The 21,533-nt window shown below is 42.6% G+C and overlaps 1 protein-coding gene across 1 annotated transcript in view; it reads right to left on the reverse strand.

Moving 5' to 3' along the window:
* MKLN1 (muskelin 1) overlaps positions 1-21,533 on the reverse strand; it is a 94,191-nt gene that overhangs the window by 33,474 nt on the left and 39,184 nt on the right. Inside the window, exons 7-9 of the mRNA XM_032687266.1 lie at positions 19,431-19,508; positions 18,179-18,244; positions 10,590-10,702 (exon numbers count right to left, since the gene is read on the reverse strand). Coding sequence (XP_032543157.1) covers positions 10,590-10,702; positions 18,179-18,244; positions 19,431-19,508 — 257 coding nt within the window. The remainder of the gene's footprint in view (positions 1-10,589; positions 10,703-18,178; positions 18,245-19,430; positions 19,509-21,533) is intronic.

Here is a 21,533-nt window from a genome sequence, read left to right on the forward strand (position 1 = left end):
AAATGTTTAAACTGAGCTGTAGCAAAGACTTGCTTTGCTCTAGATGGGCACTTAATTCAGCAAGGGAAACAATTGCAGCCATACACAACATAAAACACTTTCATCCCATACAAGTTACTCACAGAAGGTATTTAAAGTTTCTCATAACCTAGAAACATAACAGAATCATTTTATCTACTGGGGTTTTTACAGTAGCATAGAGGATTTGTATGGCCCATCAGCCCACACCATGAAGCAGAAGGAGCAGAGGCTGATATATTGTTCCTGTCACCCACAAAATCACCCACCACGTGCCAGGAGCACCAAGACAGGAGAGGGAGGAGGGTCCTGCATGTTCAGTCACACAGAAGGAGCATCACAACCACGCTGATGTCCAGGGCAGCCCAGCACTGGCACGTGGCAGGGTTGAGACCCATCTCTAAGGGTTCCTTCAGCAGGCAAGACCCTCTCACAAATAGCACATCCCAGCTTCCTGCTCTGTATGATGGCAGAAATCAGTGCCACCTGATGTCATTTGATGTCCAAAACCTGACAGCTCCTGCACCAGAATTAAAAACCTTTGGATGTCACATGGGGTAGATGCTGCAAAGGGCTGAACTGGGACCTCAAATGTTCCCAGGAGCATAAGATGGAAGTTTAGCTCCAAAAAATATATTCTGGATGCTGAGTGTACACACTATTCATGCAATTATTCTGCAAATAATCCCTGGAGGTGTTCAAGGTCAGGTTGGAAAGGGCTTGGAGCAACCTGGGATAGTGGAAGATATCCCTGCCCATGGCAGGGGGTTGGAACTTTGTGATATTTAAGGTCCCTTCTAAGCCAAACCATTCTGTGATTTTATGATAAATGTTAATGGTCACAATTGACCAACATAATTTCTTGAACTTTGTAAAGACTTCTTCTCCCCCCATTGTAGGATTCTATGAACTTGCACGTTCTCAAGGAATATTATTTATAGCAGGTACAGCAGCCTTAAAAGTAAGTTGGAATACCTGTTACCTTTATAAATAGTGGCAAGAATATCACAGAATCCTAGAATGTTTTGGGTTGGAAGGGACCTTAAAAATCATCTCATTCCAACCCCCTGCCGTGGGCAGGGACACGTTCTACTATCCCAGGTTGCTTCAAGCCCTGTCCAATCTGGCCTTGAACACTTCCAGGGATGGGGAAGCCACAGCTTCTCTGGGCAACCTGTTACATATAAACTATGCTCTACCAATAAATATTTAGGGAAGTCTAATAAATAAACCAGAAACTGGCTAAACACCACGACGCTTAAAACTCCCCAGGACCAGCACTGGAAAGCCATGGATTTACACAGTTTCTCACACAAGAGAGTTTAGTGTCTTAATGAAAATATTAGATTTGGATATAAAAAAGTTATAATTAACCATTAATAAGTCTATCCACAGCTAAGACAGAGAAGCCACCCTCGGTCAGGCAGTTGACACAGTATTTGAGCTATGGCTAATCTGCTTACGGGTGCCCTCCTACAGCGATGCCACGGGATAGATTTACCAGCAAAGTCCTTTCTGGGCATCTGACTCAGACATGATGGAGCAGATTAAAGTCAGAGGCAGCTTTTAGCACACAGTTTTGTGTGCACATCTCTGTAAGGTGGGAAAACAAAACAAAAAAAACATTAAACAGGATGAAGCTTTTTTTTTCCCCCCCCTCCTCCCTATAAAAGCACACGCACATATGGGATAGTCCTAATTTCTCACTGTTGATTCTTGGCGGCCTTGAGCTGAGCCTTCCACGGGGAGACCTTCCCTGCTTAAATTAGAATTAAAAAAATAAATGGCCTGATGTTCTATTTTTGAAAGACGGTTCAATGAGCTTATAAGTCAAATGATCAGGCTCAGAGATCATACGACACGATCCTTATGACAGCGGTGGATTTGATGACCCATGAGAGCCCTTCCCTTCCAGTCCCACGTAAGAATTTACTCCAAGTGTTTGCTCCATCCCTCAGGGATCAGCCCAGGTTTATCGTGGCTCAGCGCAGCACATGAACATTGCTATGAAAACGGAGAGATGCTTAATGTTCTATTCCCATGAAATTGTTATTTTTTAGCCTCCCTGCCAGCCTGCCTGCAGGAATAACTCATTTCAGAGTATTTTCATAAAGGAATGAACTAGCACGTGATCTTTTGGCTCCTGATGTGCCCTGATCAAGGCACCTCTAAAGACAAAGTGTGTCCTCAGAACTGAGCTTTCCACAGCACCAACATTCTCTTTTGACAGTTGCGCTGCACAAGTTCACCTACTCTGCAGAAACAACTTTGACAGGTGATGCCAGTGCAGGGAGCCACATTCCTGGGCCTTCTGAGCCCTCTGCTCTCACACCAAGGCATCATCAAAGCCTTCCAGCAATGCATAACACCGTGGATCTCATGCTGTAGTAAACCAAGACATCTCACAAGCAAGTGAAATAGTGGAAAGGGGAAAAAACTCCCAGAGCTTCAAGTATGCAAATAGCGTGAAATAATTTGTGGTCCTTCAGTACTTGAAGGGAGGTTATAAAAAAGATGGAGGGAGACTTTTTACAGAAGGAGACAGTGATAGGACAAAGGGGTTTTAACCTAAAAGGGGAGACAATTAGATTAGATGTTAGGAGGAAATTCTTCACTGTGAGGGTGGTGAGGCCCTGGCACAGGCTGCCCAGAGAAGCTGTGGCTGCCCCATCCCTGGAAGTGTTCAAGGCCAGGTTGGATGGGGCTTGGAGCAACCTGGGATAGTGGAAGGTGTGCCTGTCCTACGACAAGAGGTGGAAGTGGATGATCTTTAAGGTCCCTCCCATCCAAATCATTCTGTGACTAATTTATTTGAAGAAGGCTACAGGAATGTGTATGAAGGTCTTGTCTAGGCTTTAGTTTACAATCAAAAGTAAGTCATCCAGTCTAAGTGATTCAGCTTACAAATGCAAACAAGAGCAGTAGCTGAAACCTTGCAGCAGAAGGACATAAATTCTGTGCTATATCTAACAAGAGGGACAATTTACCTGCAAACCAAGCACTGCTCACACTGGTGAAATGTGAAAAAAAATGATAACGTCTTAAATTTTATCACGTAAATCACAGTTTGCTCCACATCAACTGCTCAGCTTTGCTTTCAGCAACACTGATGAAATCTAAGAGATGACCCACCAGAGAACCACAGGTTTGACCAGCTCCGAGATGGGCCCTCAGGACAACGTCCCTCGTGTGTCCAGTTTAAGTAACCCCATTAACAATTGCAGGATGTTGAATGAGGTCATTCTTGCATGAACCACAAGGTCACGCTGTCCTCTCATTACCAGTAACAATGGCCAGTAAAGGTCCAGCCAAGAGAGATTTTTCCACAGATGCTGATCCTCAGTCCCACTCACAGACCAGCAGGCTGAAAACAATTAACTAGTCCTTTATAAACTGTTTAGCCACAAAGATCAGGGTGCAGCAAGGTTACAATTTTAGAAGTTTTCTGGGTTTCTTTTTTAATTAATTGTCCTTGAAAAGCTGGTGACAGACAAACATTAAAGCCTAAGTCTAAATCTTCTGAGTGCCACAGGCTCTCAGATGTTTGTGACAAGTGAAGACAGAGAGTAGTTTGCTCTCAAAGGTGTTAGAAAGTCATAGAAGTGGCTGTTTAATCTCCTAGAGCCCAACAGTTCCTGAATACCATATCAATATGTACCAATAACAACTCCATCACATGCAAGCCTTGGAAATTTCAAGGATTAAGTCCTATTAAACACACTAAGCTCTTTCAGGTAAGTCTGAGAACTCAACACATCAATGCACCATCCATTCTGCCAGTCTCAAGACAGTCCAGAAAGCTCAAATCCCTAATTAACTCCAAAACCCAGTGGTTAAAATGCTTCAGGAGCAAGGTCCACGAAAACTTACTATACTTTCAAGCATGTAATTATGCAGACAATTTAGTGAAGAATTTGTCAATGCTACTACTTCAGACCGCTTCCCCTGTGTTACCATCTTGGGATAACTGATATTTCTTTAGGGATTTCAGTATTTGAACAGCTTGAAGAGTGTTAATGTAACAAAAGTCTCTCTCAGTGCAGCTGAAATAAGAGACTATTCCCAAGGTGAAGTCTACTGGTGTGTGAAGCCACTTTCACTTTGCTGGCAAGACAAAAAGCTTTCCTCCCACCTTCTACCTCCACATACTCTCCTGTTTCTTTCAAATCCTTTTTCTTCATCCCTTCAGTGTGAAATGCTGGGGTCCAGGGATTCCAGCTGGCTCATCTTACAGGTGCATATTTCTGTGTCTTCAAAAGCCAAAAGGATATAAATCAGAATTCCCTGTACCAGTATCAACCTCTTCACTGAATCTTCACCTGAAAATTCTGTAACACTTCAAACATTTGAATAACGTCCTCTTCCCTGAGATGGATCCACAGCCACCCGAGCAGGACTGCACACTGCCTCATCTACAATTTACAGGGAACTGCAACATGCATTAGGATGATGTGACAATGTCCTAATAAAGTCACATAAGTAAAATAAAGTTCCATTCCAGACCAGGGATCAGAGCATTAAACTCATCCTAAGCTGCAGCTGAAGTGGTGATTTTTATCGGGACATAAATGCCACAAATCAGCTCTGCCTGACGCTTCACTTCAAGGACTAAAAGCAGTTTTACTTTGCAGCTGAAGGCTTTATGATGACTTGGAAATTCAGATGTAATCTGGAGACTGCCACGCACAAGTTCTGGGACTGCCAGAGTTGTGCAACCTCCAGAACACCAGGCATAATCCATTTATTTAATACTCCTTTCTCCATGAGCGTGACTTCAACACCAGCATGTGCAGGAAAGGGACCTCCACTCATTCAAACACCTGGCGTGAGGAGTAACTGAAATTTGGCTGGTTTTCTGGGCTTTTTTTCATGCTGGAAGCAAGAACTACAGGCACCTAAGTGAGGGAACTGAATAACTTAAGACCCGGAGCTGTTTTCAAATATGGATGACCTTTTCTCTAAAAAAATGTCAAAGTTAAAAAAAAAAAACAAAACCACAAATAAACTAGGGTTAAGAGGACAGAACTCCTTAGGCACATAAGGTAGCATAAGCACATAAGTTACCTTTAAAAGCTGAAAACCTTTCCAAAAAGTTTATTCTAAAATAAATAAATAAAAAACTGAGGTGCTGTTCCCTCAACGGGGTGTTTTTGCTTTAGGCTGCCTAAGTAGAAATCACTGGAGACGTCAGTCAGGCATATCTGAAAGTCTCTCTCTAACATTCTCTTGAAAGAATACTGGCTTAGAACATTTTAAAACCATTATGCTACTAAGCAGGGAGGAAAATAAGCCATTAGCCTGCGATATTTAGGATCAGCCTGGGATACTTTTCACTTGGTTCACTTCAGCATCTGCCGTCTTTGTCCCTACTTTTGGAGGCATTTGCACTATTTAGGAAGTTGGCTCCGAGGTATGTCTGCAGTATCCAAGTTTCTTTCAGGGACAGCTGCTTTCTCCCTATGTGCTTTTGTGGCACCAGGCATCTCGTTCAGCTGAGCATCTGTACAACTGGAACTGCTCAGCAGCAGGACATGGCACACTCAGTGTATTAGATCTCGAGTCCGTAAACATCACAATATTTGAAACAAAAAACCCTCAAGTTGCTTAAAGTGTCTTCCAAACTGTATCACCATCTGTGGGAGGAAGTCAGTATTTGAGACTAGTTCAATTCCTACACTTAAAACAGCACAGGGTAAAAGCCTGACATAGATAAGCTCATGTATTGCTGCATCACACCCAACAGATCAGTCACAAGCTCTTACTTCTGTGGTAATATGACACTGAAAGCTTTGGGTAAATTCATCCATGTCAATAAATGTAAAGAAATGTATGCAGAGACTGGAGAAAATTTAACTGGAAATACAATAGCAGCTGAATTTCCCCCTGGCTCTCACCATTAGATCTTTCTACACTTGTCAGCTTTTACTTGCAGCATCCTGGAAAAGCACTTGGTGTTCACTGCAAACTGTCACCTCACAATACACCCATTTTCTAGATCATTTTGAACCTACTGAACAGGAGGCACTTGTTGACCTATATTTCTTTCATTGTGAGAAAAGACTTATCCTCTCAAGCAGTTAAACCATGACAAGACCTTCACTTCTACCTTTGGCAAGAAAACACTTAAAAGTTTTTGAGAGAAACACAGTGTCACCTGAATTTAACCCATTGACACAATTTTCATGTCCTTCAGAGAGCTGATTTGTGAGCAGGATTTTCCCTCTGAAGAAGCCAGAATGAGGATGAGTCAATGTACTGTGTTTACAAATAAGCACCACAGAAGGTACCAGTTGATGCAGTGACACTGTTTGAAGGGAGATCCCCCATCTCTTGTCTCCAGGAAATCCTAAAACAAGGTACAAGAATGGCAGTGCCATACAAAGTATGTCAACATCATCCTTGCTTTAGTCTCATTTATCTCATCTCCAGAGGCATCAATGTCCCTTAGCATTTTGATCCTATTTCAAAATCCACATGATTATCAATTTACACCAAAGGAAGTTTTTCCTAGACTTAAAACTCTCCTCCTGTGCTGAATTTCACTAAATTACTCTTCGAAAGAGAAAGTTGCTGCTTGGAAACCAGAAATATTAGACACCAAAACACACACATTAAGTTTCTCTATTAACTGACACTGGCCTAGAATCAAAATGCCCAAGGAATGACAAGGTTTGTTTTTTCAAAACTATTTATTTCCTAGTCCTGAAAAGGTCTGCTGACATACAACCTCTAATAAACCTCAGAGACAAAGGCATTTGTCGCAAGATTCCCCCTGGTTCAGGGTAAAAACCTTTAAAGGTTCAAACTAAACATGTTTTAGCTGTGCCTCATGCCAACTGACTCAGAGAGCTGTCACAGACCCCACAGAGGAGACAGAAGTTGAGGGTAAGTTGAGAGGTCCTGAGATGCTCCATGGAGCATCTCTCTGGAAGGATGCAGGCTTGAGGAAGGTCTGGAGCACAAGTCTGATGAGGAGTGGCTGAGGGAGCTGGGGAGGCTTGGCCTGGAGAAAAGGAGGGTCAGAGGGGCCCTTCTTGCTCTCTGCAACTCCCTGACAGGAGGGGGGAGCCAAGTGGGGGTCAGGCTCTGCTCCCAGGGAAAAAAGGACAGGACAAGAGTAAACAGCCTCAAGTTGTGCCAGAAGAGGTTTAGATTGGATATAATGGAAAAATTCTTCACTGAAAGGGTTGTCAAGCACTGGCACAGCTGCCCAGGGGAGGGGTGGAGTCCCCATTCCCGGAGGGATTTAAAAGCCATGTGGATGCAACACTTGGGGACAGGGGTCAGTGGTGGCCTTGGCAGTGCTGGGTTGACAGTTGGAGATGATGGCCTTAGAAGGCTTTTCCAACCTAAACTATTCAATGATTCCGTGAAAAACAGTTATGGAAAATTAGCTTTGATGGTCTGTTAAAAAAGACAAATGCAACAACAGGTGACAAAGAGAGACCTCACTGGCAAATTTTGAAAAACAGCAGCAAAAGTGTTCACTAAAGTCACACAACCTTTTCAAGATGCATTGCAACAGAAGCTCTGGTACCTTTATCCCAAAACCATTCCTGTGCATTATTCCCACAATAACACTGGATAAGATGCAATTTTTACCGTATTCTGTTTTTGCCCAAGCTTAATTATTGAATGCCTAATTTAACCACTGTCACTGATTAATTAGAACAAAAGAGCCAGAAGCAGAACCAGCACAATACAACAAAACAGCAATATTAAGCTCTACTGGAATCTACCCTGAATATTTTTTAAAATTCCACGTCAACAGACATTTCCTTTTTGCAAATTGTTTGTGAACAGTTTATGTCCCTATTAGAGAAACATCTGGAGTTTTTGTTTTTGAATTTTCTTCTCAGCATTTGAGATTGACCTTTTCATTTCTAAATCAGGTTTCATCCAGACTTTTTGGGGGGAAAAATACAAGAAAAAAAAAAAAAGACAAAGCAACCCACTGCTGGCTTCCAAGTACTGTATCTCAGTAGGTCACCAAACCCCTGGACTGTGGCTCAGCAGTTCTCCTTCTGAACAACACTGCAGATCATATCACAGAATCACGGAATGGTTTGGGTTGGAAGGACCTTACAGGTCATCTAAGCTCCAACCCCCTGCCATGGGCATGGACACCTTCCACTAGACCACATTGCTCCAAGCCCTGTCCAACCTGGCCTTGAACACTTCCAAGGATGCAGCAGTCACAGCTGCTCTGGGCAACCTGTGCCAGGGCCTCCCCACCCTCACAGGGAAGAATTTCTTCCCAATATCCCTTTAAAACCTACTCTCTTTCCATTTAAACTCATTCCCCCTTGTCCTGTCACTACATGCCCTTGCCCCAAGTCCCTCTCTGGCTCTCTCAGAGCCTCTTTAGGCCCTGGAAGGGACTCTCAGGTCTCCCTGGAGCCTTTTATTCTCCAGGTGAACACCTCCAGCTCTCCCAGCCTGGCTCCAGAGCAGAGGGGGTCCAGCCCTTGGAGCATCTCTGTGGCCTCCTCTGGACTCACTCCAGCAGCTTCTGATGTTGGTCCCCCAGAGCTGGAGGCAGCTCTGCAGGTGGGGTCTCACCAGGGCAGAGCAGAGGGTCAGAATCCCCTCCCTTGGTGCAGCCCAGGATATGACTGAGCTTTTTGGGCTGTGAGTGCACACAGCCGAGACATATTGAGCTTCTCCTCCCCCCAGGTCCTTCTTCTCAGGGTTGCTCTTAATCTATTCTCTGTTCAGCCTCTGTTTGTTCCTGGGATTGCCCCAGTCCATGTGCAGGACTTTGCACTTGGCCTTGTTGAACTCCACGGGCCCACCTCTCAAGCTTGTCACAAAGAGTCCTTATAGAATTCCCTTTCTAAAGCCACCCACATTGCTTCACACTTTTCTCTTTTAAGTACATCCTCAATACATTCAACTATCCTCCACTCTTTAAAAATTCCTCTATCTTCCTTTCTCTCACTCCTAGACCCTTCCCATCTTCCATTTGGGTTTCCTGATCTTCCATTACACCCTGTAACTTTTTTCCCTCCAAAATCTCTTTATAGCCTCTTCGTTGTATCAGCTCACATCTCTTCAACTGTGTCTCCTCCACAACCCTCCTTCTGTGTATCCCTCCTTCCTCCCAACCTGGTGTTAGCCCTGCTAGAGTCAGGTACGAGGAACTTGAGGTGAAACCATCACAGCCAGGCCTTCTAACTTTTACAGAAACTCAACTTGATGCAGCAGGATCCCAGTAAGAAAGGAAATTAATCCCTTAAACACCAGTCTGACCCACACTGGATTGTACAGGAAGAAATTACAGTAACCTCTTTTCAGGAAGGCCCTATTTCATTCCATCCTGAGCACAACAAATGTATGTACTAAACAGTACATAAATATAAAAACTTTACCTTTACACATCTCTGTTATGATAGAAATCAGAGTATCATGTTCAGTTTTGTTATTGCCCATTTTGTAAAGGATGTTACAAAACAGATTTGAAGGCAACAGGAAGTGCCTCACTGTGAGATTTTTTTTTTTTATTTTTTTTTCCAGCACAGGCTCTTTGTCCTACTTGACTGCAACCTCTAAAAACCTTTGCTGGGGAAAAAAATGACAATATTAAAAAGTTATTTAATCTCGTACGGAAGCTCACAAAATTAGCCATGACAAGAAACTGGGAAAACACAAATGAGAAATGAGACATTTTTATACTTTTTTTTTTTCAAATAGTTGAAGAAATTAACTCATGAATTTCTCAAAAAGTGATGGATTCTCGAATTTTTCACACCTTCACGAAGAGGCTGCAAGAATCTCCTGAAGTTATGCTCTGACAGAACAAGTAACGAACTCAAAACACAATAACCACACAAAACTTGAACATTTCACAGTGCACAGTAAAATGAACTGTAGAAGCCAAAGCTCTTGGACTTTTTTTTTTTTTTGTTACCTCCTATAACCCAAGCTACATTCATTTCAGTTTTCATACGTCAAACACGGAGCAAAACAGGCCAAAGAAAATGGCCCAAACGAATTCCACGAAAGCTCTTGGGGTTGTGTAGCCTTTGGCAGTTACCCCTGTTCTCTAGAATTCCATCCGTTAGTTGTCCCTTTCGACTCGTTTTTGACAGAAGTTAAAAAAATAAACAATTTGTTTCTGAAGCTCAACACCAGCACTGGGTCTGAGAGGTTGCTTACCAAGTTCTTCTTGGAACCTTCTAGTGGGGGGTGTCCCTGCCCATGGCAGGAGGTTTGGAACTGGATGATCTTTAAGGTCCCTTCCAACCCAAACCATTCTGTGATTCTGTGATAAGTCTGGTTGTTCAGCCATATAAAATTACTTAAACTCATGTTCCACTCGCTGAGCTGATTTTTGGCCGATCGTTCTGCTTTTGAGAAACAAACCTTTCCCCTCCAGGAATCTTAACACTTCAAAGCCACAGCCAGCTCACATTTTCCCCATGTAAGCATTTCAAAAGTCTTCAGAACTTGAAGGTCTGAACTCTGTGGCTCTCACTGCAGCTGCACTTCAACACAAGCACTTCAGAAGGGGTACTTTCCTGGGCAACAATTCATGTATTTTTAACAATATGGATGTTTGCAGAACTTACCTCTTTCTCAGTATCCCTGGATATGCAGGTCCACTGGTTTTCCTTCACACTGTATGCCCAGAAGTCAGCCAGATCCTGAGTTCCATCCCAGCCACCAAACAAATAAACAGTTTCTGATAAAAAAAAGGAAGGACATGTTAATGTTATTTGAAGAAAACATCTTTAAACAGGCCAATACCTAACAAAACACCTGTGACAAGCAGACAAACTATCAGAAGAGTAATTTAAAACAATTTTTACTTAAAACACTACTCCTTTTTGAACAGAACCAGTCACCAAGACAAAGAAATGTGGTTTGGTTTAGTAATGGAAGTTTTTAAGATTGATAGTCAGCCAGTTCTCAGAGTCATTTTCTATTTCTACATTTACATAAGAGGCAATCAAACCCACAGCCTTCTGATTAAAATTCCAGACAGACAAATGAACAATATTTAACATTTTGGATCCTGTGCACTTAGTCTATCAATGACATCTCAGCTTGTACCCTGTCTGGTGCAAGATTTATACATCAGCAAGACTTCTGAGACAGGAGTAGCAAAGTTTTTCTGTTTAGTCCATTCCCTTAGAAAGAAAAATTTACTTCAATTATGAAATCCTCTTGAAGGGAAAAGCCTTGCATAAAGGAACTCACCTGATGGCACGAAAGCAAGTAAGTAGAAGAATTAAAGTCAGTGTTTCAGGCCTTTCACTTCAAACCCACAACTGCTCCATGCACAGCAAGACCAAAGGATTCTCAGACTCACTGATAAAACCAGATGAAGCCTCTGAACAGGGGAAGCCTTTAAGAAAAGTCTCTGTTCTGCCATAGAGAGATAACTAAACTGCTCCCATTATAGAAACATCACTATCTAGTCTCAAATGCTGAAAATACTTCATTTTTAGACTGCATTAAAACATAACACAAAGCCAAGTCCAAGAAGAACAAGCCCCTCAAGACCTGTAGAGCTTTGAAAAAGTCCTTTAAAATCCACAAACCACTCCTATTATGGAGGTAATGGCCAATTTTTAATCCAACACCAATTAAACAGCAGAGTTAGAAGCAGGATTACAAAACAGGACCAGTCCCTGACCCTTACCTACCATCAGGATAGTGGTCATCACCATGGAAAGGTTACCCTGGTTCATTAACTTTAATTACCCTTCCTCCTGGACTCAGGGCTCCCAGTGTTCCCTGCAAAGAGCAGGTCCCTTTGTGCACATAAATTCTCACAGCTCACAAAACCCACATCACCACAACAGCTTCATTGATAGCTGAGAAAAATAAAAGATTTGGCACGGGCTAAATATCCTCCTGGGGCCTTGCCAAAACGTCAGGCCTGCCTGGAAAGGCTTTGTTGGCTCACATGAAATTTAATAGCAAACCTGAATGAATCTGATGAAAACTCAGCTTCTGAGAGTTACCTACACCAAGCTGACAGAGTGAAACAGCCCGTGAGCAGTGAGGGAGGAGCACAACCACCCAGCTGGTGCCACCAAGAGCATCCCCAGAGTGACACTGGGAACACAAGGGGACACCACCACTGTGCCAGGCTCCATTTCCATCAGGATGGAAAACTGTAGCTCACGCCAAAGAAAGGCTCCATCACTATCTAGACCCAGTGACTACCATTTCTTGGTTTTATGCCTTACTGCAGAACTATATACATATTTTATAGGAAGTTTCTGTACTGAAAAGGAGCATTTTTTAATGCATAAATGCAACTGTTGCTGGTTACTTCAAGAAAATAATTTTTCATAGTTCTCCTAAATTTTGCAATGGTTCTCCCATGTCATAAGGAAAAAGTTAGTTGTTTGGTGTTATTCAGAGACTGGTTTTAGTTGGTTGGTTTTGAAATTTTTTTCGATTTCAAATTTTTTTAAAAGTCAGACTTCAGTATGTTCCCCAACCAGAATCACCCTTCTGTTCTCCCTGTTAATTCAGATTTTATGGGAGGGTTATTTTTCCACCTTGTATGCAGAGATCCAGGATGCAATTCCCACCTCACCAACATATCAGCAAATACTCAAAAGAAGAGGGCAGAGACCACAAACTCCAGGCACAGGAGAGGGGCAGCCAGAAGGGAGCCCAGGAATCTCACACCAATATAACTATTCCTACTCTGGCAGCACTGGGGAACTCAAGGAGGAGAGGAGTTCTCCCTCTGTATCCAAGCAATGTGTAACACAGCAATATTGCTGCTGCTTTATTAAAGCAAGTCTCTATTCTGCTTCAGGGACAGAGAAGAATTTTCAAACCTACCTGCAAGGCAACAAGAAAAAACATGAAAGTAATTATATTTACCCAAAGCTTTCACCAGCTACGTTTAGGAAGTCAAATTTCTCCTCTAGCATTTTCACCGTATTTCCTCTACATTTAGTTCTGAATACAAATTGAACACTTTGAATTAAATATGCTCTGTGGATATTTCTAAACTGCTTGCTCAGACAAAAATGTTTCTGTAATATCTGAATTCTTCTCCTCCCTTACTGTCTGGATGACTAAAGGGTGCCAGAGCACTCCTCAAATTAGAGGACACATGTTCCCAGAATTCAACATATTTCCTGTCGATCTCTCATTAATTTTTATTTTTCAGACAAGTATGTAAAGCATCCTTCTCTAACCCCTGTGAAATACTAAATTATCCTGGGGCAGCTTCAGTCCAGGTTCACTCGTGTTCTCCAAGAGAATTGTCTGTTAACTCCACCTTCCCCATGTGATGAAATCCTGGGTGGGATTTTGGTACAGTGGGTCTTCCTCATCTGACCAGGGTGTTACATGGCAAATTGCTCTGGCCAGGCTGACAAAAGCTGCTTGGTGTGCCTGAGCCTCCCTGTTTCACCTTCTAATACACAGGCACAGTGAATACATTCCAATCCTGGTGACATATCTAACTACATGCTTTAGTCAAATGGTATCTCCATGTGTCTGCTAGAACAGTTCTCCATGAAATATGAAAGAATTATGGACCTACAACACCTCTGCAAGTCATCTGATCCATCAGTCACCTCCCAAACCTCTCACAGCAGGACCAGGCTGCACAGGGAATTACTTTGTTAAACTCTGAGTATCTCCAAGGATGGATATTTCAGTCTCAGATCTGCTGCAATGACTGATTATCTTCATTACATTTTTTTTATTCCTAATATCTGGAATATGGAGTTTCCCATCCTGCCCTTCATCCTATCCCTCTGCCCCCCCCCGCCCCAAAATGAGTGTGGTCACCTCCATGCTCCCACCAGCCACGTGAAGACAGCTCTGAGACCCTCCCACAAACCTTTTTTCTACCAGCTGCACAAAAGCAGCTCCCAAAGCAGCTCCTCACACATCACAGTCTCCAGCCCTGGCCACCTTGGTGGTTCTTCAGTGACTCTCAGTTTGACACAATCCTTATTGTCCCAGAGAGCCCAAACTGGGCACAGGCACACTCCAGATGTGGCCTTGAGGACCAAAGAGAGGAACATCCCCCTCCTTAACCTGCTGGTCATGCTCCTGCTGACACAGCCCAGCAGGAGGTTGGTTTTCATCACCACAAGGACACACCACTGGTATCTCAAAAGCCTTCTATGAAAAGACATCACTTCCCCATGCAGAACCACAGATTCAGTCATGTGCCAGCAGCATTGTCCACTTTGTGAGGGGCACTTAGAGCACAAATGTAAAACCAGACCCAAATTTCTGTGCAGTATCACACCCCTCGGTTTCTGAGCCACAGTTCAGTGTAGATGTTGGCTGGATCCAAGCTTTTTTTTCAGACTAGGCATAGAGTCTTCCTCTCAAATGTGAAAGCACCACGAAGTTGAGTAACCTCCAGGATTCAGCAGCTGTTTGTGTTTCAGAGCATAGAAGCCATCTGTGTTTTGTTTCAGAGATCCCTTCATCTTGTACACAAGTCCTGTCTTTAAATATCTTATGGATAACAGTGTTTTCCTCAGGCAAAACAGCATCCTTCATGTCTGCTGCTCTCTCTTCATCTTTTTCATCTTTCCATGCTGCTTTTGAACCAGCCTTGTCGTCTCCACTGTGCTGCCCACACATACCATGGGCACGCTGGGCCCAGGGCTCTGCATCTCCCTGTGTTCCCAACCCACAGCTTTTGTTCTCACTTATCCAACAAAAGGAGGAAAACAGAACTCCTTCCAGCAAAAGGAAAAGCAAAATAACGTACAAACAAAATTAGAGTAGTCGCACTTCAGTGAGTGAACAGAGGTAACAAATCAATAAACACCATTCCACTAATATGTTCCCCTCAAAAAACTGTTTCACTTGCCAAAAAGAAGAGAAATGGAGACCCAAGGAAATCATCCTGGTTGTTTTGCTATTGTTTCTACAACAGTCTCATTGGAAAACTTCAGCAGGCTTTAGCTTAATGAACTGAAAGCTGAAAGTTGAAAAAAGAAGGACATAACACAAGATTTTTTTTTTTAAACAGGATGATTTCTATATAGTCTATAATTCTGTTACCAAAATAAATTGTGTATCTTTATGGACTGCACTGTGATTTGCACAAAACTGTGCCTGTCCTACGAGGGCAGAGGAGATCAATGCCACCTTTTCTATGGAATTATAACCCAAATCTCCAAAACACAGCACATGTATTGCTCTGAAACACTGATGTTATTCCTGAAAGCTTGAATTTGGCAATTCACTTATTCATCCCCACTTTCTTCCAGAATAAGCACTGGAATTTTGAAATGTGTGCCATATCTGAACTATAAAGAGGCCTGGGAGGGCAGACTCAAAGTTCTGTTAACAAAGTACCAATGCCAGATCCCAACATCCTCATCCAAAACTGCATTAGGGCTCAATGGCCCTGGGAACACAGTTCCACACACAAGCCTGTGTTTTACTGCTCAAGTATTTCACCAGGGCCTACATAAACAGCCTTCCATGACTGACATTCAGCACATGCCACTGTGTTCCTGTGTAGTTCTGGGGTTGTTTGGAGGATACTTTTGTTTTAATTTATGTACCTGGATTGTGACCCAGGTGACAATTACCTCCAGGACCCAATTACCTCCCCTTCCTTGTATAAAAGCACAGAGAACTCTCCAGCTTCCCAAAGGGAGAACTCCATGAGACATGGACCTTGCAGGAAAAAGCAGGAATAACATACAGTACCTAACAGTGGTCTCAGCTCTAGTTTATGTTTCTGTACGTGGTTACCAAACCCAACCTCCTAATTCTGCCATACAGAGTCATTCCAGTCTTGAGTGTTAATATGATTAGAAGCATGGAGGGCATTATGAGAACCAGTAACTCTTCATTTTTAATTTATTTTTTATGTAAGAAGACAAAACATGCTATAAGGCAGTTTAGACCAAGTTAAACTATGTTCTACCTGAAACTTATAAACAGAGTCTCAGTGATTCAATGCACCATCAGGAACATAAGATCCAGCTCAGCTGCTTCCCAATCCATATCCTCTATCCTAACACCAACACATGCATCCAGCAGGCTCAGTGCTATTTACCAAATTAAAATTAAGCATATTTTTGTAGTCAACAATAACTGGTTAACATTTCCTTGAGGTTAATCAAAACACAGAACCACTTGTAGCTCAGTTATAGCTACAGCAGGTCTGGCCATCAGAGATGGAAATTTGCTTCCAACATGTATTTTATGTGATATGAAACTTCAGAATCTCCTTAGAAGTATGATTTTGGTGTTTCACTTCATTTCCAAAACATTGAAACTGAAGAAAACACTCGTTTTTGAGAAGGACCTCACCTCTCTAACAAAGAGTGCAAAGTGAGATGATTTTTCAGTTGCCAAAGAGGAAAAAAAACCCCACAACTCAGCAAGTGCGTGGGTAAGGCAGGGAGGATGTCTTTGAAGGAAAGAGCACACCACTGCTCCTTTTTCCATTAACACTGGATTTGCTCAAGGTTAGTCAGGAAGCTTTACAGCTCCAGTCTGTAAAACACATCCTGACATAACTGGCTCAATTCCCACCAGCTCATTAAATACTACCTATATTCAAAAGGAAAACTCCAGCAATCACCAGTGGCTGGTTTTAAGGATAAAAGCCCCAAGAACTCCCTCTGGTCTGTTATGACCCAAACTAAATGGCAATACTTATAATCTCAAAAACATTTTGGCTTGTACAAGCCTCAGTGGACCTGGATGCAAAACTAAGAGCAACTTCCCAAACAGCCCACAAACTTTGGGAAGGTATCCCACCACCACTGGACAGAGCTGCAGGAAGAAAGGGCCAGCATGAGAGGGGGAGATCCAGCTCTCCCACACTGGGACTCCACCCCTGTCGGTGCTCCCCAGCCACTTTTGTGCAATTGAAAAAAAAAAAATATATGTATATAGACAGATGGTTTTTATTGCCTTATTAAAACAGAGTGAAAGGTGAAGTCCAAGGTAGATCTTACAAGGGCTTAAAAAAACCAACAGCAATGGAAAGGAAGGCTCACACTACCAGGGATATATTATTTTCACAAGGTCTGATGGACTATCATTTCCAAGTTAAGGATCACATTACTTCCAAGCTCTAGTGAAACACTCACTGTCTACTTATTCCCAAGGCCACTAGGGAGCGTTCCCAGCCTCTTTGTAGGGAAACACCAGCGATCCTCCAGCAGCGTTTTGTTCTAATCAATCTCAAACCTCTTCCACCAAAAAAAAAAAAAAAGTTTGCTTTCGTACACAAAATAACTCGAGTGCTTCCTCCAGAGCTCTAACTACACTCTGAGCACAAGCCAGAGACTGCAGCTACATTTTTGCTTGTTCACTATGACTTAGCAAATTACTCCTGAAGGTGCTGCCCTGTCACATGCTCCTGTCCCGTCCGTGTGACCACAACAGATACAGTCACAGGCACTTTTCTGCCAACTCCCTCCATGCCACCCTATATTCCTCTCCATTAATCACACCCTGATCTCGTTTCTCCTTTCCCCAGAACAATCCTCTCACTCATACAGCAAAGACTCAGGTAGATGCTTTCCTTATTTTAGCAAGGGCTGACGTGCCACGGGAATCTGATCAAATTAAAGCAAGACAAAGATACATAAAGTTATGGAGAACAACTATCACTGGAACTGTTACTGATACACAGCCCCCTTTCTTTTCTCTGCAGGTTCTCTGAAGCAGAGGCTGAACCATTCTTTAGACTGCTACAAGAAACATTTTTGTAAAAAAAGTCTAACAAATTATATTTAACAGGAGTTTCTTGCACACTGTGGAAATCAGAAGCCACTCCAACCAAAATACAAAGAATGTTTCAACACATCAGATCTATTGCTTGAGCTCTATTCCAAAGAGCACAGCCTGTAGCAGACAAGGGAAATTATTATCCTTAATTTCTCTTTTCTTGTTTGAGCTCCTGCTCTAAGAGGGTAGGAGGGACAAAAAATAAAAACCAATTGTTCTTGGTTTCTTAGTTAAGCCAAAGCAATGGCTAAGGCATAACAGAGAATTAATAGGGAAGAAGGGGTGGGGAAGGCAGTTGGAATACAGTTCCAGAGAAAAAGCAGAGTATTAAATCCAGCTATTAGAAAGTGCAATTTTTTTGCCTCAAAACCTGAAAAAAAAAAGAACCTCCAAACCTGGAAAACAGAGGATTAAATAATTAAGTTAATTAAGAAATGTAACAACTACTCACCCGTCTGCACATCTATAACCATCTGATGGCCACCTCTCATCCCTGGTCGACTGTCTTCCCCATCACCTTCAAAAAAGAGGGAGGAGAGGGTTTTCCATTATGAGATTTTTAAACCATGGAAAGGTACAACCTCAATACAGAAGCAGAGCAACTTAGTAACTCACTCTTCTTTAAGCATTACCTTAAAGCTTTCATTAGCTTAGCACTTTTCCCAGGTAATATTCTTCTGTGTGTTATAAAACTGTATCTGGTGACTGACAGTACAGAGAGTAAAAGTTTATACTCTCCTGCAACTCTGAGTACCTTGGAAAGGTGTTCCTGGAGCCACACAGGTGCTCACAAAAGAGCTCTGAGCCGTCCCTCCAGCTCTCCAGCAGTGAGGACACAACCAGCCTTTGGCTCCTCTTCCCTCTCTCCCCACTTGAGAGCTGCCTGAGGGCTGAGCTGTGAGAACAGACACTCAGCTGACAGGGTAATGAACCCCTGGGATGGGAGCAAGGAGGTGATGGAGAGACACAGCACAGCTGCCTTTGCAACAGTTATCCTCACACATAAGGGAATCCCAACTGTCCCATTAAAGCTGCTTTCCAACCTCCTTAGATATCTTAAGCTTTCAGGACAGGTGTCATCCACGGGAAGGAACACTAGCAAGATAACCCGTGTTCTGCTTGTATTCCTGATAACCCTTCCCAAGGGGTTTGGGGACACTGCTCTACATTTGGCAGTTGTCACCTTGGATCCTACATTTGCTGTGTGACAGTGAGTTCTGTACTCTGTAGTCAAGGATCCTGCTACAAGTCTGGTTTCTGCCTTGAGAACAACAGAGGAAGATTCTGCAGTTTACATTTACTACATAACACATAAAGACTTCAAAAGATCTCATTCAAAACACGCCCTGTTCAGACAATGTATTTACTTGTCACTCTTGGCTTTGAGTTTGAGTCAATTCCATTCATTAAATCCAGTAACACAGATAACTGTTCTCATGTTTAACCTATATCCTGAGATTTGGTACTGAAGTGATGATCTGTCCTTGAAGTTACTGCAAGTATTCCTGCAGTCTTCCTTACTCAACCAGAGACAAGGCTGCATTTCACTGACTCTGCAGACTTTTTCACTGAAGAAACCATTCCCTAGAAAACCTGTCCTAGAGAAGCCTTTCTTGCATCAGCATCATTTTCTTGCTCAATATTCTCAAAGGAACAAGACAGAACTCACATACTGCCAGTTCTATCTTAAGAAATGTCCTTACCTTTGGTGCTTTTGGGGATAATCTGCCCCCAGCGAGGTTTGTACTCTTGCTGACTGATATACTGATTGAATAAGCCATCTGCAAAACAAAAATGTTGCTGGATAAAGCATTTTATACTTCCATTATAGCAAAATCACTTTTCATGTGGGTAACTTCAGCCTTACTCAAGCCAGTTTGCCACTCCAAAGCCTTCACGTTCAGTGAATGTGCCATTATATGTCAGTTAGTTTGTTCAACTTTTGTTAGTTTGTTAAACTTTTGTTAGTTTGTTAATGAACTAAATGTGAAAGCACTAAAATAAAAAGAATACTTGCTACTAGATCAATCAGGAATTATCCAGTTTGCCTGCCAGGTCATGCCAAGTGTCTATAAATCTCCAGTGTGGTGTATTTAATTAAGAATAGAATCCCTACCCCTGATTTAAGCAAAAAGGAAAGTTGCCAGTGCATATAAAATTCAACCATTTTAGTCCATGTGAAGTTAAAACTAGGTCAGACAGCATCTCTGGAGCTTCATCTGAGAAGAAAAGGGAAGCAAAAGCAGATTGTTTAAATGCTCCGATATGGGACGAACGGGCACTGGATGAAAAACAAAATAATAGTTTACATTTTCTTCAGGGAGTTAAGCAAGAAGAGAAACAGAAGATGTGTCAGGTCACGGGGCAGATATGCCAACTGCAGCATTTTGGTGAGAAACACCAACTCCAGCACTTCATCCACAACTCCCCTTGTGCTTTCCTCTCCCCTGGTACACCTTCCACACGCCACCTCTTCAGCATCCAGAGGCCAGCTCCTAATTCTGGTTCCAGGTTATCAGTCTATCACATAAGCATTCATCTTTTGAAAAAAGAGATTCAAAACACCCACGCCCTCCAGGACTGTTCTTCAGTCTGGGAAGGGTTTGGCAAACCTTTGGGGAACTTGGTGCTGCTGATCTTCAAATGTCTCCTCTAAAAAAGCCACCTCACCTTCTGCAGGCACAACCAACTATCAGACAGCACTGCTGTCCTGGCTGCATCCCACCCACCACCTCAACACACAAGCCCTTCCTGACAAGTGTTTCTGCTGCATTTATGCATTGCCTGAAAAAAAAGAAGGGAGTTCAGGCAACCAACATCAAATAGTTCTTAGTTCTTTTGACCACAGTAATTTCGGCTTTGAGGTAAGAGTTTAACAGATGATGGATGCCTCTGTTTATTTATAGAATGATCCTTACTGAACACATCCCTATTTATTTACAAAAAGGTAAAAATCTTTGCTAAGCATGACACAAGGTTCAGAGAATATTTTAAAGTGTTTCCTGGCATCCTGTAGTTTGTCGTGACTGAAATCCAGGTTTTAATTAAACCCCAAGCCGGCAAGTATTTCCTGGGAGAAGATGAAGGCTCTATTTAGAGACCATCTAATAGGAAAACAAGGGCACTCAAGAGCTCCTGAAAGGTGCTGAGTTTGGTCTGAAAACACAAAGCTTCCATAAACTCAGTTGTGCAAGTTTTTCAAAATAAATACTCTGAAAACAGGGCAGGTTTTACTTTCACCTCAGAGCCAAAACCATCAGCTCTCTCCCCGCATTAGGTAATCGAGGAAAGCCAGAAGTTTGCTCAATGTATGTAGAAAGTGGTTTATTTTGGGTTTAATAGCAGGGTTCTTAACTCCCACTTCTTCAGCATTTATGAAGTTGGGACAACACACGAGAGGCTTGAAGCTTGAGATCTCATAAATTCTGATTCAGAAAAGCCAACTCTAATAGAACAAATGCATGTGCTGTAAGAAATCCCATAGTGACTCAGCCACAAACCCAGACAGAAACGCAGCCTTTTGGTTACTGTTACAGCCCTGGGTCTGCACGACACAAACCAAAACCGTATTTACCCCGATGGCAGCCAATAGATAATTGGACATAAATAGCTCCAAAGGATGAATTACACCACATAGGATCTGAAAGGGTCATTTAACCTCTCTCCCATGCTCAACACCCACAGGCTGCACTTGTCAAGATACGACACTTCTCCCCTACTGTGCCTTCAGCCTCTTTTAATAATGCTTCTTGTCTTCCATGGGACACTGGTTTGGAAACACTCCAGCTTGCTTCCCAGAAATGTTT

The sequence above is a fragment of the Chiroxiphia lanceolata genome, chromosome 5 (genome assembly GCF_009829145.1).
Source record: "Chiroxiphia lanceolata isolate bChiLan1 chromosome 5, bChiLan1.pri, whole genome shotgun sequence".
NCBI lineage: Eukaryota > Metazoa > Chordata > Aves > Passeriformes > Pipridae > Chiroxiphia > Chiroxiphia lanceolata.